Below are 18,483 nucleotides of genomic sequence, written 5' to 3'. Positions count from 1 at the left end.
GACGGTGATGAAAGGAAGCCAGAGGTAACTGAGATCCGTCATTTCCATTTTAAGACTGACCTTTAATTTGCGAGATGGCATGAAACAACTTTAGCTGCAGATGGCCTTATCAGAGATGACTGCCAGAGAGGCTCTGGTTTAAGGGTGTCAGTGGCAGTGGGAGCCACACCAGGGTGTCTTGTTCACGAACCTGCTCCTTAGGACTGCACTGGCTCCGTCTTTGCCCGGCTGTGGGAGAGGAGTCTGGAAGCCACCTGGTGTTTGTAACTGAAGTCTGCTGCACGCAGCACCCTCTGGACCTATCTCCACCCTAACAGGGAAATGAGGCAAAAATAATTGAAGGGTATTTGGCATGGTTGTGGGCAGAATGTCCTCATCAAAACAACACTGGAGATATCTGCTTTGAGCGTGGGTGTGGGTGGATGTTTGGTCCGTCACTTTTTCACATGGGCGACGACAACAGGAATTAACCCCGTTTCCTCATTGAGAGGGATCATCCAGGCAAGATCTCTATTTTAGTTACTCGGGTGACACTGTAGCAGCTTCAGGTTGGACAGACTATTTTGGGGACCCTTGATTGCTTTCCGGACACCCTCGCTGAGCCAAGTGGTGGAAATGAAAGATGAGTGATTTTGATGAATGGATTTCTGGGAAATACAGAAAAATGGAAGAAGGTCCTCTCCCTCTGTTGACTTTTACTACGGCTCCCTACTATGACCAGAAACCAGGAACTAGTGGATTACGGAAGAAAACCTTCTATTTCGAGGAAAAGCCATGCTATCTGGAGAATTTCATCCAGAGTATATTCTTTTCCATAGACCTAAAAGATCGCCAGGGAGCCTCACTGGTGGTTGGTGGAGATGGGCGGTATTTTAATAAATCGGCAATAGAGACAATAGTGCAGATGGCAGCTGCCAATGGGGTTGGTATACGATAAGTATTTCTATGTTTCTGGCTCTCAATATAACCTCTTAATTCTGCAAAAATATACCCAAGTACAAAGATTTGTATGTTGTATACACCTAAATGCTACTAATATCCAATTAAGTTTGATTGTGACTTCAGAGATTGTATATTGTGATATTACCCCTGAAATTACATTTGTCACATTGGGATTTGGGGATGTAAACTCAGTTTCTTATGTTGTACTCTGTGCCTGGTGCTTGAAAATGTACCTGTTGCTTTTAGACATTTAAAGCTCACCCCGCCTTAAGCTGTCTTATCTACATTCTAACTAGTTTTAAGGGGCACTCTGTCCTGCGTAGGAGGCTCTTAGGAGCCGCGGAAAGAGGAAGATTTTGTTTTCTTTCAATGGCTTCCTTGTTGAAGTTCAGTCGCTTGTCAAACAGGAAAACAAAAGCCAGGGCATGCTGTTATTTGTGGATCCTGGTAGTCGTGCAGAAATGCTGGGAGAGAATTGGAAAATGTTAGGTGTGAACCTTCCAAGAGGACCTGTTAGAGGGGACCCACTTATAATGATCTTGGATACAAAGAAGTCCTGTGTGTGGTGAATTTGTGCAGCAGGGTAGAGATAATAACTTCTGTGAGCCTATAATATAAGGAGGCTCTGCTAAAGCTCTGTATTGTGAAAAACTGTGTTGGCTGAATTAACCAAATCGGAAGGAATCTTGCACCAGGAAGCATTGATCTTGATAATCTAACAATTTTCACAGTCTCACTGATTTACAGGAAGGCAGGCATCAGAACATTGCTGTTTTTGCTGTGCAAATTCCTCCATGGGACCAAAAATACATTTTTAGTGTTTTAGATTACACTTAGCAATAATTTGGAGCACATAGTCCTTCAGTACTTACAAATTTTAAAAATTTGTTTTATTTCCTTTCTGGAAGTGATTCTGAGAACATAAAATTTAGCATTATAACTAAGTGAGTTAGGCATTTATTTTCAGTGTATTTTAACAATACACTAAGCAGGTGTGATTGCAAAAGTCAAATTAAAAAAAAAAGCATATGTTAGTTACCAAATTCTATTTAGAAGAGTTTGTACATCCTATTGTTGTTAATGTGAGATTCCCTTTGTACCCAGGTTCAGAATCTGAATGCTTCTCATGTAAAATTTGCTGATAAAGCACTCAAATATGAAATTATGATGCATACACATTTTAAAGATAAAGTGTGACATGCTGTAAATTTCATCTTTGAGGAGAGCTGCAAAGGCAATGGTATTAAGATGCTTTTAATCTTTTGGGAGAGAACGAATGAAACATTATTTCTCTGCATATATCTATATTGTTGAGTGGATCTGGTACACTGTCCCCTTTGCTATGATATATTTGGCTTCATTTCATTTTTGTGCAAAGAAGAAGTATGTGGAAGGGGTGGTAGGAATGTGTAATTCAGGCAAACCCTGCAGACTTTCTCAGATTTACGATCTGAAGGTTTGCTAAATAATGCATTTAAGTGCTAATAATTGACTAAATATGGTAACTGCCTATTTGTTAGAGCTGTGGCAGCCCAAGAAATATTTTCAAGTCTTTTCAAGGACATTCCTTATTAAAAATAGTGTTGCATTTGAAGCACTTGTGCTACACAGCTGAATTACGTAAAACGTTTAGTGGACCGATAAAGCACTTTCGTCTGATAAAACCTATCAAATCCTATTTAGTTTGATTTCTTTTTCTAACATATCCTAAATTCTATTTTAACATCCCTTTGATTGTGGGCAGAATTTAGGGAGGCAATCTAAAGGAAAGATAATTTATTGCCACAGATTTTGGTATTAATAGAAGTCAGGGTTCCTTCCTCAGTTTTGTCAATACCCACTATACCCATGAGCCGATTCTAAGAGAGCTTTTCAGCCTGGCGAGCTACATGGAAATAATTTCATTTCTTCCCTTTAGTATGCTTTTATCTGGTACATTTATGGATAGTAGAATACACTTTGCCTTTGCTTTTATTTGCACAAAGCTGTCTGCAGTTACAAGCAATTTTAATGTACAAAATAAACCATTGGTAGGGTCTCATTTATGGTACTGGTATCTCATTCAGTCCCCAGAGATTTATCCTTGAGATAATTTTAGAAATGAGAATAGGACCTGTATGTATGACTGGCAGAGCAAAGAAAATGGAGCCTTTTGTTTGTTTGTTTTTTGTTTTGGGGAAACATAAGCAAACACCAAGCCCTATTTTCAATTGAAAGGAATATTTTGATGTTTGCTCCCTGTCATGGTTAACTATAAAATGTTGGGAGAGAGGGAGGTATCCAGTTTAGCAGCAGGACTTGAGTTACACAGAAGGGAGCGGTGGGCAAGAGTAAGGGCAGGAAATGCTTTTTGGTGAAGGACTCTCAATGCAGGGCTGAGGGGATGTCTCTAAGTTGGTAGACATTTGGGACCCAGGGAAGGGCTTTTTTTTCCCCCTTTTTTGTGTTAAAGTGCATTTGCGTGTTAGTCACTCAGTCGTGTCCAACTCTTTGTGACCCCATAGACTGTAGCCTGCTCGGCTCCTCTGGCCATGAGATTTCCCAGGCAAGCATACTGGAGTGGGTTGCCATTTCCTCTTCTAGGGGATCTTCCCCACCCAGGGATTGAACCCAGGTCTCTTGCATTGCAAGCAGATTCTTTACCACTGAGTCACCTGGGAAGCTCGTTGTAAAGTATATCTAACACAAAATTTGCTGTTTTAACCATTTATAAGTATGCAATTCAGTGGTATTCATTACATTCATAATGTTCTGCAACCATCACCACTGTTTCTAGAACCCTTTCATCATCTCATCTAAAACTCTGTACCCACTAAACAGTTAGTCCCCATTCTCTTCTTCCCCCCACCCCCTGGCAACTTTGGTTCTACTTTCTATGAGTTTGCCTGTTCTGTGTCCTTCATATAAATGGAACCATCCAATACTTGTCCTTTTCTGTCTGGCTTATTTTACTTAGGGTAATGTTCTCAAGGTTCACCCATGTTGTAGCATGCATCAGAATTTCCTTCCTTTTAAAGGCCAAGTAATATTCCATTGTATGTATATACCACATTTTGTTTATCCATTCATCTTTTAATGGACATTTGGGTTGTTTACACTTTTGGTTATTGTGAATAATGCTACTGTGAACATGGGTGTGCAAATACCTGTTTGAGTCATTGCTTTCTTTTTGTATCTATACCTAGAAGTGGACCTTCTGGATCATATGGTATAGGGAAGGTTTTTGAACAGGGGAGGAACATAGCTAGAACTATAGTCTACAAAGATGAACTAGGTGGGCCCGGTAGGTCAGATAGATTCCGTGAGGGTAGAGCAAGAGAGGTGCAGGAGGGAGAGAGGCAGGGGAGATTGAGTCAGGAGCTATTACAGTGCTCCAGACATCCTTAAGGGGAGGAGGATAGTAGAGTAATAATATCTCCCAAATATCAAGTTGAAGATGAATATTCTTGAGCAGAATTCATGGGAAAGAGTCTGTTCTGGAAGCTCAGCTATACCTATTCTTGGGCTCAAGAGAAAGAACCTACCATGGGCTTCCCTTGCTTCTCCTGATTTTCTTACTCTTACTTCCTGTTATAATCCTCTCAGTCTTGGACCATTACTGACTGCAGATTTCACCATAAGGAATGGTAGAATTATGAGATGACCTGTGTGGCATGGCTTAATATTCATTTATCAGCTTCCCCTTCTATGTTAAGCACATATGGGATCAAAGTAGAAGTCAGTGTGCTTGATGCACAAACACAGTTTTCTTATTACTCCACCAGTCACTGTGGCTGATTAAATTGCCATCTCTAAGCTCCTCTCATCAAAATTATGGAACCGCTCAACCGCAAAGCAGTTTTCATCAGAACAGCGCCCAGAAACTGCCGGAAGCGTGAGATGTTACATTTCCACTGTATAGAGTCAGGGAGTTACCACTTCCTGAGGGAGGCAGGCCATAAGAAATATATTAGAATAACAGAAATTGTTCAGGGGTAGACATACAAGAGCCAAAAGGGGCCTGGAATGAAGCAGCTGCTTCCTGGGAGGTGGTTGATAATGGAGAGGTTTAATTATAAGCCAGTCAAGCTATTAGTGACCTACAGGAAGGTGGCAAAGCTAACAATCCCAGAAAAACCTCCCCAGGGAATCCAGGTATCTTGTTGGCATGTTTATTAGAAACACATCTTTCACCATCAAGTCATTTCTTCAACTACATTTATCTTGGGTGGGGCAAGAAGAAATAACAACTGGAAAACTTAAATACGTCCCTGTGTCTTCAGAGGGGAGGGTGGAAGAAGGGCACAAACTCCTCTTTTTTAAAATCTTTTCATGAATCAATCACATCTCTAGTCAGAGGAACTGACGGAATTTCCTTCTTTTCCAACTTGCATCATGTTGAAACAGATATAAATTACAATCATTTTAGTAAGGAGCTGTGCTTATAGATACCATCTGTGAAAGATATGGGCAGGTGAGTTAAGAATGCAACCTGTAGCTCCTTCATGTAGATGGTCCTGGTCCTGGCTGGTTTACCCAGTAACACTCCCAGCATTCCCCGCTCCAGGCCCAGGAGGAAGCCCAGGTACACCCTAGTGTGGATAGGTGTGTTCTGCTTTGAGGAACCCATTAGATCAGGTTTGACATATATACACTACTATGTGTGAAATAGCTGGTGGGAAGCTGCTGTACAGCACAGGGAGCTCAGCTCAGTGCTCTGTGATGACCTAGAGGGGTGGGATGGTGGGGGGAGCTCCATGAGAGTGTGGGTATATGTATACATATAGCTGATTCACTTCATTGTACAGCAGAAACTAACACAGCATTGTGAAGCAATTATACTCCAATTAAAGAAAAATCCAAGCTTGATTGGCAATAAATTTGTGAGATACATTTTATAACATTTCTTCATACAAAGTTTGCCCCTTTTACTTTTTTAGACATTTTAGTTTATAAAAGCCTCCTCTTTGGGTTAGGATTCCTTTAACTAGTTAAATTTATAGTCTCTCTTCCAATTTGGATTGAAAGCATGATTGAAGTAGATGAAAATGTGGGTTTTCCCACAGTTTTATAATGTATCCAAATTATGAACCTGATCTGGAAAGGCTCTGTTTTCTTTTATTACCAGAACCTTATAGCTCTCCCAGATCATACACTATAAAGTCCCCCAAAACTGTCTGAAGAAATGGCTTTGTTCAGCAAAGCTGATTCTATTTCAATAATAGTATTACTCAACAGCAACTATACAATACTTCAATATAATAATACTAACAACCCAAGCTGTTATACATTCATTAAGGGCATCGTTTTTGGTCCAGTAGAATATTTCTTTGTCCATCTAGCTGTTCTGGCATCACTGTGCGGTGGCTCTGGATTTATTGATGTTAAAGTGTGTATCCTGGATTTCTTCTCCTAGATTGGTCGTTTGGTTATTGGACAGAATGGAATCCTCTCCACGCCTGCTGTATCATGCATTATTAGAAAGATCAAAGCCATCGGTGGGATCATTCTGACAGCCAGCCACAACCCAGGAGGCCCCAGTGGAGATTTTGGAATCAAGTTCAATATTTCCAATGGAGGTGAGTTTGCTGTCATTTTGAGTACAACCAATGTTTTGTTCTATAGGACAAACCTATAACCAAGCCCTTGGGAGGTCAGGATTCTGGTTCTTATCCTTAGCAAGAGAGCTCTTTGTTTCCTTTTGGTGAAAATGAGATGCTTCTCATTTTGCCGTACCTGAATATGAGATGCTCTGCATGAATGATCATTAACATAATATTTTCTTTTAGAAAATTTTGATACTTTGCTGCCTGAATGATGGCATGGCAGATGCACTAGTGAGAGGAATTAGTTGATGAGCTTTGTGTTCTTTGTATTTCCATGTCAGCTATACAAAATGACCTACTATTTGCTGTTCGATTTCCAGGTCCTGCCCCGGAAGCAATAACTGATAAAATTTTCCAAATCAGCAAGACAATCGAAGAATATGCAATTTGCCCTGACCTGCAAGTAGACCTTGGGGTTCTGGGAAAGCAGCAGTTTGACCTGGAAAACAAGTTCAAACCCTTCACAGGCATGTTTACTCTCCTCCTCTCTTGCCCACTTCTAGTTCCAACTTGAGGGATTTGCCTTTCAAGGTTTTAATAAAGTGGGTCTTTATCTCTGGAAAGATTGTGGTCACCAAGCTTTGCATGCATAAGTTAGCAGGGCTGGAACTGGGTCTGAGAGTCTAGAGACTTGGGCTTTCTGGGCTATGCTGGGGATCAGCTGAGGGGCCTTGGGTGAGTCAATTCTAAATCTCTCAGCTTCAGTTTTCATACCTATGAAATGTACGGCCTTGGCAAGAAGACCTGTGGCATCATGTTCATAGCTGTCTTTTATTGAGCTTTTATTATGTGCCAGGTTCTTCACATGCATTATCTCATTTGATTCTTATGTTAGCCCTGTGAGGGTAGCACTATTACTATTCACTTTTTCCAGATGAGGAAACAAAGGCAGAGAGAACTTAAGTAACAGGCTCAGGGTCACATAGTGAGTGGTAAACCAGCATTCAAATGCAGGTGTGAATGATTCCAAAGCCTGGGCTTTGATTTAATTTTCAGTAAAAATCAACTTAGACCATTTTGGGGGCTAAATTTGAACTCCCTGTGTAGCAGCTGTGGTAAACATTTTATTGTTGAATGCTAATGTATGATAGTAATTGATGAAATAAATGTTTATGAAATTATTCATATTAATACAACGAGGATGAGATGGTTAGCAGTGTGACTTGTATTTCGACTTTGTTCTTACATGTATTCTTTCATCTGGACTGCAAGTTTGTGGGATGCATTTTGTGTTTGAACCTACCCAGGACTGACAGTTGCATCCCAAGGAAGAGGAAGGAGTTCTTTGGTATATCTTGAAGACCTTCTTAGGGTTTAGAAAATACCAGTAGAGAATTTCTTAAAGATTTCATGTTTTGAAAATGTTCAGACCCCTGAAAATTCAACAAGACTTAGTTCTTATGTTTGTTTTATTCCTTTAGCAGTGCATGTGAAAAGTGATACATTAAAAAAATTTTTCTTTGCTTTTTACCATTAAGTCTTAATGGCAGTGGGCCTGGAAAAAGTAAAGTAGGTGTTGCCTTTTCTGTTATTTTTTGATGCTAAAATACACTTCCTGGAGATGAATCAACATGGCAGTTGAGGAGTTTACCATGAGGCAAACCTCTGTCAAAATTCCACAGTGTGCCACATCCCAGCTGTGTGGGCAAGTTGCTTAATCTTTCAGAACTTGAACTTGCTCGTCTGTAAAATAGGACTGATAACATTTACCTCTCAGGAAATTTGTGTTAGTTTTGAATAAGAGATCATGTAACAGCCCTGGCACATTGGAGCTGCTCCATAAATGTCCTTTTAAAGTAGCAATTGCATGTTTACAGCCATATAATCATTTCAGAGAATAATATTTCTAAAAGTGTTTAGTTCCTCCATCTTTTAATGTTGTTTGTTCTCACAGTGGAAATTGTGGATTCAGTGGAAGCTTATGCTACGATGCTGAGAAACATCTTTGATTTCAACGCACTGAAAGAACTGCTTTCTGGTCCAAACCGACTAAAGATCCGTATAGACGCCATGCATGGAGGTATGGGGCCCTTTCTCTTCCCTTCTCTTCTCTCAAAGCTATGAAGCAGCTTTCAACTTTGTGTATCATGATGCTTTAACAAGCCTTTTCTTAAGGCTGTCTCTGGCAGTGTTTACACCGTTACTTTGCAATCATTTCAGAGTAATATTCACACAGATAAAATCTAACTGTATGCAGCAAAAATTCCTCATGGTAAGGTAGTGTGACGGTCAGTGTTTCCACATTAGGCATCAGGTTTTGAGTAACATGCAGCTATTTTTGTGGACTCTCCCTCCCCCTCAGAAGATGCCTTAGATTCTTCCTAAACGCCCCCATCTATTCCCAAGGGAACCCATGGTTTGCTAGATCTGATAAATGTGCTCCTGAGCCCCACACCCCAGTTTCCTGTTCCCACATGTGCCTTTTCTTAGAAGCTGACCAGAGCAAGCTGAGGGCTCAGTTCAGGAGCAACAGGATGTATGTCTCTCCCTCCTCTTCCTCTGTGGGTTTTGTGGCCAGATCAGTAGAGGTGGCAGCCATCACCGAATCAGAGCCTTAAGGTTCTCTTGATGTAGGAATATGGGAATTCCTGAGCCCTTGGCTTGTCTATTTGTTTTGTAATAATTTAGAAGTTTAGGGTATTTTTTAAAATATATATTTATTTCTTATTTTTGGCTGCATCAGGTCTTAGTTGCAGCACGTGAGATCTTTCCTTGTGGCATGCAGGTTTCTCTCTCGTCATGGTGGGAGCCTCTCTAGTTGAGGTGTGCGGGCTCAGTAGTTATGGCATGTGGGCTTAGTTGCCCCGCCACATGTGGGATCCTGGTTCCTCGACCAGGAATCAAACCAACGTCCCCTGCATTGGAAGGTGAATTCTTAACCACTGGACCACCAGGGGTGTCCCTAGAATATCTTTGAGTGGCAACGATTTTCCCTGGTACTGGAATCCATCTGCCTGCCCAGGTGGGGAAGACTTTCTGCCTGTGCTTGAACCCTTTCTATGATACTGTCCAGGTCCTTCTGTTATACTGCAAAATCTCAGTTAGAAAACTTCTCCTGGTCTGCCTCTGGAACTTCTTCCCTTAGGTCCTAACTTGCCTCTGGAATCTCACAGAATGGGCCTCCTTCTTTATTCAGACAAAGGCCATTCTGACTTTTCAAAACATTCAGCAGCCATGTATTGAGTAGCTACTACGTGTATGCTTGGGGGTGAGGGTGTAGTCAGGGATTCCGTAGACACTTCCTTCAAAGAGCTTCTGATGCTTGGGGAGATGAAGTGGGCAAGAAACCAACCACTGCCAGGCCAACAAAATGAGGGTTAGATAAAATTTCAAGTATTCTCCTTGGGGTGTGGAAGAAGACATAGTTTGACTGAAGGTATCAAGAAAGGTTTTCTGGAAGAAGTGGCAACCAACTCAAGCTTTTATGAAAGAAAGATGTAAGGTGGTGGAAACTCCAGTGATGGTTATACCCAGCGGAGGCAGTGGCTGCAGCCAATGCGTAAAAGATGAAAAGGAGATGCCACATTAGGGGAATGAGCAAAAGCCTTGGCTGGCTCGAGTATGGGGCTTGTGGTGGTGTATTTACTAGGAGAAGCTGGTCACCAAGCTGACTTCTTTCTCCAAGCCTTTCAGTTATTCCTCAAGAGCCTCCGTTTCTATACCCCTCACAACCCTGGCTGCCTTGTCCTCATTCTGAGGTGTGTCAGTAGCCTCCTTAACATGCCCCCAATAGGAGACACATATTCTATACTGTCCTGACCTCTGTCGCATATATTGGTGTTGGAACCTTCCTTGGTGAAAGCATTTAGAGATGAATGTTCTTGATTGTAACACTAAGTGTCACTGTAAAATATGTGACTGGTTTTCCCTGTTGTGTATTGTTACTGTGTTTTTGTTTGTCTGTATTCTTTTAATCAGTTTGTTGGATAGCTTGATAGAGGAGAAAGATTAGGACTCTGAATCCTAGCTGTCACTCCTACTACCTGTGTAAGTTTGGGCAAATAGCTTCCTCTCAGAACCTCAGTTTTTCTATCATAAGATGCAGGTGGTAATCATAATACACAAGCCTTTATAAAATATGGGCTGTTGCTTGTTCTCGATGCCTCATATCTATTAGCTCATTTAATTCTCACATCTACCCTGTAAAAGTAGCTACTATTATTATCTTCATTTTGCAGTTGGCATAGATGGAGGCACAGCAGAGAGATTAAATAGCTTAAATAACTTTCCCCAAAATGATACAGCCAATAATTGACAGCTGAGATTTGAACCCAGACACTCTGATTCCAGAGTCCAGGTTCTTAAAGCGCCAAGTTGTAGCACCTCATGGGCCTTTTTGAAGGACTGAGAAAATGTTTAAGAAGCACCTGTGTTGCAGGATCTTCATAAAGGTTCGCTTCCTTCCCTTCCCCCACTCTTTCCTAATCTCTCATTATTCCTACTTGTAGAACTTTCTACTCCAGACTCATCTGCCCACAAGCCCTTGAATACAATTTGCACACTCTCTTTGCTGTTTGTGCCATTCTCCCTAGATCGCCTCTACCTTGTCCGCAGTCCTCACCTTCTGTAATAAGTTTCATTTCTGGTTCTTCATTTCATGCTCTGCATAGTCGTGGGACCATATGTGAAAAAAATCCTCTGTGAAGAACTCGGTGCCCCCGCGAACTCAGCAGTGAACTGCGTTCCCCTGGAGGACTTTGGAGGCCACCACCCTGACCCCAACCTCACCTACGCAGCTGACCTGGTGGAGACTATGAAGACAGGAGAGCATGATTTTGGGGCTGCCTTTGATGGTGATGGGGTGGGTACAAGTGCATTTAAGTGAACTCTGATGCAGGCCAGGCCTAATGTGCTAAATGGGGGAAAAGCAGACTCTGCAGCCTGGAGTGCAGTCAAGCTCCCTCATTGCACCTGGAGTCAGGGCTCAATTATTAGAAGACCCTCTTGACAGAATGACTTGAAGTGGAACCATGTGTCTAGTGTTTGCTGAGAAGGGCAGGGTGATTGGGGCCTGGTTATCATGTCATGACTGGTGCTTCATGAGCTGACTGGGTTTTCAATCTCCATCCTTAGGTAGATTTTTGCTCTTAGCCAGCAGCTGAATCCTTGTTCAATCTCTGGAAAGGGTTTTGGCCATATGATATACCCATCTGTTCATTCACATTAGCTGAAAGATGAAACTATAATGAGAGAATTAACAGCTTATTCTTTAGCTACAGTTAATATTTGAAATAAACATGCCCTTTTATTTGCATTGGTGAATATGTAACAGACAAGGAGGGCTAGTGTCTTAGAGATAGTAAACACTACCCATATTTACTTGGTTAAAAATATATTTTGGTGGTTGCTATTATTCTTTAACATCAGCTGGAATTCATTGTTTCTTATAAAATAGGTTTTCCAATATTAATATTTGGGGAAATTAAACAGCAGAGATTGGGACATTCCCTGGTGGCTCAGTTGGTAAAGAATCCACCTGCCAGTGTAGGAGATGCAGGTTCTGTCCCTGAGTAGGGAAGATCCCCTGGAGAAGGGAATGGCAACCCACTCCAGTATTCTTGCCTGGAAAATCCTATGGACAGAGGAGCCTGGTGGGCTACAGTCCATGGTGTCTCAAAAGAGTCAGACATGACTTAGTCACTAAACAAATGAACAAGCAGACATTATTTTCAGTGCATCTTTCTGTTGCAGTGCATCCTGGGTTCCTCTTTACTCTCAGTTACTTGAGTACTTCCTGTATATCAGGCACCAGGAGAACAGTGAGGTGACAGCATATTTTGTTGGGTCCTGCATCAAATGGAGGTGCCAAGATTTAGGAGCCTTTCCTTGGGGACATCTGCTTTGTTCCTTGGAGAATGCTTGGTAGACCTAGCAAGCTTTAAACAGCCCACATTTCCTTTCAGTGTGATCTCTGCTCTCTTCTGGGAGAGAAGAGAGGTGATTGGTTCCAGAGTTTGGAGAAGGTCAGAGAGTTTACATTCAGCTGACCTCTGGAGGGAGAGCAGAGAAGTCAGCCCAGAAGGAGTTTGCACTTTAACTCAAAACAGTTTTAGCTCTTTGGCACGGAGGTGCCATTGGCCCAGTGGTACTGTACAGATCAATTAGGAATAAAGTCCAGTGTCTAGAACCCAGTATAAATAAATGTATCAGCTTTAAATTTTACAAAATCTCCATGTAAGATAGTTTGGTTTCTTCAGCACTTTGATTAAAAGATCTCCCTTTGAATCCCCCTTCTCCCAAAGGATCGGAACATGGTTCTGGGCAAGCACGGGTTCTTCGTGAACCCTTCAGATTCTGTGGCTGTCATTGCTGCCAACATCTTCAGCATTCCATACTTCCAGCAAACTGGGGTCCGTGGCTTCGCACGCAGCATGCCCACCAGTGGTGCCCTGGACCGGTAGGTCTCTCTACTTCCTTGATTCCCAAGCAGACCCTCATAGCACTGGGAGCACCCTTCCTCCCCTTTCAGCTCAGACATCTGATGCATACATAGTATGTGTTATCTAAGTGTTTTCTTTACGAAGGAATGGTGTCATTTTTTCTGGATTGGATGTGCCCCACTGTGCTGCTTTAGTATTCTGCATTTCTCCCATCCTGGCTCTTCTCACACTGTGTGCTGATAGTCTGTTTACTTGACTATCTGCCCTGTTGAACTCGAAACTAACACAGATAAAAGAATGTCATTGTCACTGTGCTAAACTCTGACTGATCATGGAGTGCCTGATACACACACACACACATACACACACACATGCTTCATTTTAAAAAATGAATGATTGAATGTTAATGAATAAATGAATGGATGGCACTTCTGCTGTAGTCAAGACATCATTCTAGAGACTCACTTTCTCTGGGCAGTGTGCACAGAGTGGAGGTGAAAGGCTGATGTAAGATCAGTGTTTCAACAGAACTTTCAAAAAAATATTCCCCATCCAGCCCCCATCAGATGCCCATACACACAAGCATAGTAAATGTTCACTTATTCAAAATCTGAAAAAACATAAAGCTAAAACAGTTAAAAAAATACATTCAGTTTTGGAGAAACAAGGGACCCAGTGACAGTAAACAATTGGTATCTTTGACTTGCTTGCTTATTTATTGTATATCATCTCATTTGAAAAGGCTTTAGGTTAGCTTATGAAATCACATTTAAAACATCTGAAAAATGAAAGCTCTAAATGAGCACAAACCAGGGATATTGACTACATCATGTTAGGTGTCCAATAAATAGTTCCTGGATGAATGGGTAAAGAACAAATGAATGAATGGCTGAGGCTAGGGAGGAAGAAGAATGTATATACCTGTATATAGTTCTTATAATCATAACTATTACTCATTAAACATTACCTTATGCTAGACACTAAGCATATATTTTAAATCATTTAATTCTCAGACTGGCCTCATGAAGTAAATGCTGTATTTAACTCCTCTTTGCAGATGGGAAAACAAAAGGAAAAAGAAGTTAACTAATTTCCCCAAGGTCACCCAGCTAGTAAATGATGGAGCAGGATTTGAACCCAGAACCTTTGCTCCCAAACACTGGGATGTGCACTGCAGTAGTTTTCTGGTGTGTATGTGTGTGTGTGTGTTTTATAGAACTAGTGCTGACTTCACTTCAGCTAACAAAGTAATGACTAATATCATATAGTAATTTGCAGTTGACACTTTTTTGTTTTACATTCACTGTCTCAATTGATCCTCATAGCAGTCCTTATTTTATTTTTTTACTTGTTTTGGAGTATAGTTGATTTACAATGTTGTGTTAGTTTCTGCTTTACAGCAAAGTGAATCAGCTATAATTAGATATAGCCAGTCTTTTTTAGATTCTTTTCCCATAAAGGTCATCACAGAGCATTGAGGAGAGTTCTCTGTACTGTAGAGTAAGTCCTTATGAGTTATCTATTTTATATATAGTAGTGTGTATATGGAGAAGGCAATGGCACTCCACTCCAGTACTCTTGCCTGGAAAATCCCATGGATGGAGGAGCCTGGTAGGCTGCAGTCCATGGTGTCGCTAAGAGTCGGACACGACTGAGTGACTTCACTTTCACTTTTCCCATTCATGCACTGGAGAAGGAAATGGCAACCCACTCCAGTGTTCTTGCCTGGAGAATCCCAGGGACGGTGGAGCCTGCTGGGCTGCCATCTCTGGGGTCGCACAGGGTCAGACACGACTGAGGTGACTTAGCAGCAGTAGCAGTGTGTATATGTCAGTTCCAATCTCCCAATTTATCCCTCCCCAACTCTTTTTCCCCTTGGTAACCATAAGTTTGTTTTCCCACCTGTGACTTTATTTCTATTTTGTAAATAAGTTCATGTGTACCATTTTTTTTTAAGATTCCACATGTAAGTGATATCATACGATATTTGTATTTCTCTGTCTGACTTACTTCACTCAGTATGACTATCTCTAGGTCCATCCATATTACTGCAAATGGCATTATTTTGTTCTTTTTTATGGCTGAGTAATATTCCATTTATATGGTATATGTACCACATCTTCTTTATCCATTCATCTGTCAACCAGAAGAGTAGTTAGCAGTCTTTCCCAGGACTTCACAGCTACATCAGAGCTAGAATTAGACCCTGGTCCTTCTGCCTCCACATTCTCCCTCCAAAGCTGTGAGCTGGTTTGTGGCCACACTATTGTCCATTAGACTGATCAGGTCCTGAAATAGCTTCTGTGTAATCCAAAAACAGTCTAATTCCAATTTATGTGGATTATATATGATAATCCACATATAGAATCACAATGGAAAATACCTCATTACCCAGAAAGAAACTTTATTTTATTTTCACAGTTTTAAAAATCATCATTTAATTTTCCTCAAATATTAGAATTGAAATATGGTATTGTTTCACTAGTGATAAGCATTTTGGAAAGCAAATCTCACTAAAAGGGTGAATGAAATGTAGGTAACTTTTCCGTTCAAAGGGAAAGGAATCTAAAAAAAGAATCACTCAAAAGTTTCAAATAGACTAAGGATAATATAGGGAGAAGTAAAAGATGTGTTGCAGGGGAGAGGGGACCATGGATTGGTGTGGATGCAGCTAGTGCTGACGGGAGCCCCCCCGGGCCCTGTCCTTGCGGGGCCTTCCAGGGAATGAAAGGATCACTGACTGGGCAGCTGGATCGCAGGCAGTGGTCACCCTGGCTGTGTGACCTTGGACTGAGTCACATAACATTCTGGGTCCTGTTTCTCTCTCTGTGAAATACTGACCTCCCAGACCCAATATCTTCTGGCTCTATAATTATAGGTGCATCAAAGCATCATTCTTTTGTTCTTTATGGAATGGTTATAAATGTTGTCTGTATCCAAAACACATGGGTTTAAATAGCCCCCCAAACAGTTTTGTCCATTTTGCCACTGTTATTTCTTCTAAAATATTAAATTCATTGACCTGAATTAATTCTGTCTTCATACTCTTCTCCCCCTCTTCTGACTCCACATATAATAGCCCATTGTGCACAAGTTTTCTCGTACGATTTTCCACCAATCTTAGAATTATGTGTACCTCTGAGCAATGCTAAATGGAACCCTTGATTACAATAACGGTTGCTATTTTCCATCCCTCACATGGCTACACTAGCAGTCCTGCTGTGATGTAACTTTGATTTCATGCCTTTGAAGGGTGGCTAATGCTACAAAGATCGCTTTGTATGAGACCCCAACTGGCTGGAAGTTTTTTGGGAATCTGATGGATGCAAGCAAACTGTCCCTTTGTGGGGAGGAGAGCTTCGGGACTGGTAAGCACGCAGCCCTGAGCTGTTTTTTTCCTGTAAATGCTACTTGCAGTGAAAGCTTAGACTGCTAAAGCAGCACTGAAATAGCAGCGGTAGCTGATATGTCCTAAATCAAGATACAGCTTATTTATAACAACTCTGATGGAGTGTACACATTTGAAAAACAGGGAGCACGTTCTGCCGGGGAGGGTTAATTTTACTTTCAGAGGATCACATCTACCAAGGCAGGAAGTTTGGGCAGCGTGGCCATTGAGTCTGTGGGGATTAAACAGAATGATAAACACATTTTTCTCCCCTCAGTGGTCAAGGAAACCTTTATAAATGTTTTTATTTCTAGGAAGAAATATGGTGGAGTGAGTCAGTTTTTCGTTTTTATTTAAGAGAAGTTTTCACCACAGTGTTAAATCTTCTTCTTTAATAGCCGTATGTTTTCTGTAGCAACAGGTTGTAATTTATTAAGGTTATGTGGAAGGAAACCATTAGGGTGGAACTGAGTTGCTAAGGTAATCAAGAAATTGACCATGAAGATCTTTATGTAAATTGTGGTGCAATGAAAGAGTAGACCATGGTATGCTTGGGGGATGTCCCAAGATCCTTAGACCCCACTTTCCATGTTCTCCCTTCTTTTCTGTAAATTTTTAAAAGTTTAATTTATTTTTAATTAGAGGGTAATTGCTTTCAGTGTTGTATTGGTTTCTGCCATACAACACATGCTCTCCCTCATTTTCTATGCCTTTCCAGTACTGACTTGAAGTCCCACTGCCATGACCTTCCCAATGACCCCATCCTACATCAGTCTCTCTCTTTTCTAAACATTCATTCAGGCTTATGGCCCTTTCCCCAGGGCTGTCTCTAGCAGCCAGGTTGCAAGGTACTTCAGTGGCCATATTTCCTCTCCTTCTATTGCCTCTACCCAATATTTTGAAGTAAAAGAACCACTCTTCTTGATCCTCAGTACTATTCTTCCATCCTTTGGCAAAGAAAAAATCAAAATCTATCACCCTTGCCATTGAGTTGCAATTCATGCTGGTTAAACAGAATAAAAGGCTGATTTCTTTTCCTATAAATCCTAGGGTGGGGTGGATGTTGTTGTTGTTCAGTCGCCCAGTCTTGTCCAACTCTGTGATCCCATGGACTGCAGGATGCCAGGCTTCCCTGTCCCTCACCATCTCCCAGAGTTTGCCCAAATTCATTTGATTGCATCGGTGATACCACCCAGCCATCTCATTTCTGACACCTTCTTCTCCTTCTGCCCTCGATCTTTCCCAACATCAGGGACTTTTCCAATGAGTCATCTATTTGCATCAGATGACCAAAATACTAGAGCTTCAGCTTCAGCATCAGTCCTTCTAGTGAATATTCAGGGTTGATCTCCCTTAAGATTGACTGGTTTGATCTCCTTGCTGTCCAAGGGACTTTCAGGAGTCTTCTCCAGCACCACAGTTTGAAGGCATCAATTCTTTGGCATTCTGCCTTATTCAGCTCTCACAACCATACGTGACTACTGGGAATACCATAGCCTTGACTGTACGGACCTTTGTTGGCAGAGTAATGTCTCTGCTTTTCAACACACTGTCTAGGTTTGCCATTGCTTTCCTGCCAAGAAGCAAACATCTTCTGATTTCATGGTTGCAGTGACTGTCATCAGTGATTTTGGAGCCCAAGAAGAGGAAATCTGTCACTACTACTTCAACCTTTGCCTCTTCTATTTGCCATGCAGTAATGGGCCTGGATGCCATGGTTTTAGATTTTTTAATATTTAGTCTTTTAAGCTGACTCTTTCACTCTTATCCTTCACCCTCATTAAGAGGGTGAAGCAAAGTTCCTCTTTGCCTTCTGCCATTAGAGTGGTATCATCCGCATATCTGAGCACCTATCTTGATTCTAGCTTGCAACTCATTCAGCCCAGCATTTCTTATGATGTACTCAGTGTATAGGTTAAGCAAACAGGGTGACAGCAGACAGCCCTGTCGTACTCCTTTCTCAATCTTGAGCCAATCAGTTGTTCCATGCAGTGTTCTAACTGTTGATTCTTGACCCGCATACAGGTTTCTCAGGAGACAGATAAGATGGTCTGATATTATCATCTCTGAAAGAGCTTTCCACAGTCTGTCATGATCTACACAGTCAAAAGCTTTAGCATAGTCAATGAAACAGAGATAGATGTTTTTCTGAAGTTCCCTTTCTTTTTCTATATAATCCCTCAAATGT

General features: G+C 41.3%; 1 protein-coding gene across 15 annotated transcripts in view; it reads left to right on the top strand.

Moving 5' to 3' along the window:
• Positions 1 to 18,483, top strand: part of PGM1 (phosphoglucomutase 1) — a 73,520-nt gene that overhangs the window by 36,818 nt on the left and 18,219 nt on the right. Inside the window, exons 1-7 of one of the 15 annotated variants that reach the window (XM_081486578.1) lie at positions 405 to 922; positions 6,338 to 6,500; positions 6,848 to 6,994; positions 8,422 to 8,547; positions 11,138 to 11,328; positions 12,770 to 12,924; positions 16,160 to 16,275. In XM_081486578.1, the coding sequence (XP_081342704.1) occupies positions 623 to 922; positions 6,338 to 6,500; positions 6,848 to 6,994; positions 8,422 to 8,547; positions 11,138 to 11,328; positions 12,770 to 12,924; positions 16,160 to 16,275 (1,198 nt within the window). In that variant the 5' untranslated portion in view covers positions 405 to 622. Of the gene's footprint in view, positions 1 to 404; positions 923 to 6,337; positions 6,626 to 6,772; positions 6,999 to 8,421; positions 8,548 to 11,137; positions 11,329 to 12,769; positions 12,925 to 16,159; positions 16,297 to 18,483 lie in introns of those variants that run through there. The other 14 variants (XM_081486575.1, XM_081486588.1, XM_081486584.1 and 11 more) reach the window with 14 other exon arrangements.

Source organism: Giraffa tippelskirchi, chromosome 5, assembly GCF_054371585.1.
Source record: "Giraffa tippelskirchi isolate mGirTip1 chromosome 5, T2T-mGirTip1v1.2.pri, whole genome shotgun sequence".
Lineage (NCBI taxonomy): Eukaryota > Metazoa > Chordata > Mammalia > Artiodactyla > Giraffidae > Giraffa > Giraffa tippelskirchi.
This window is presented reverse-complemented; position numbering and strand designations above follow the sequence as displayed.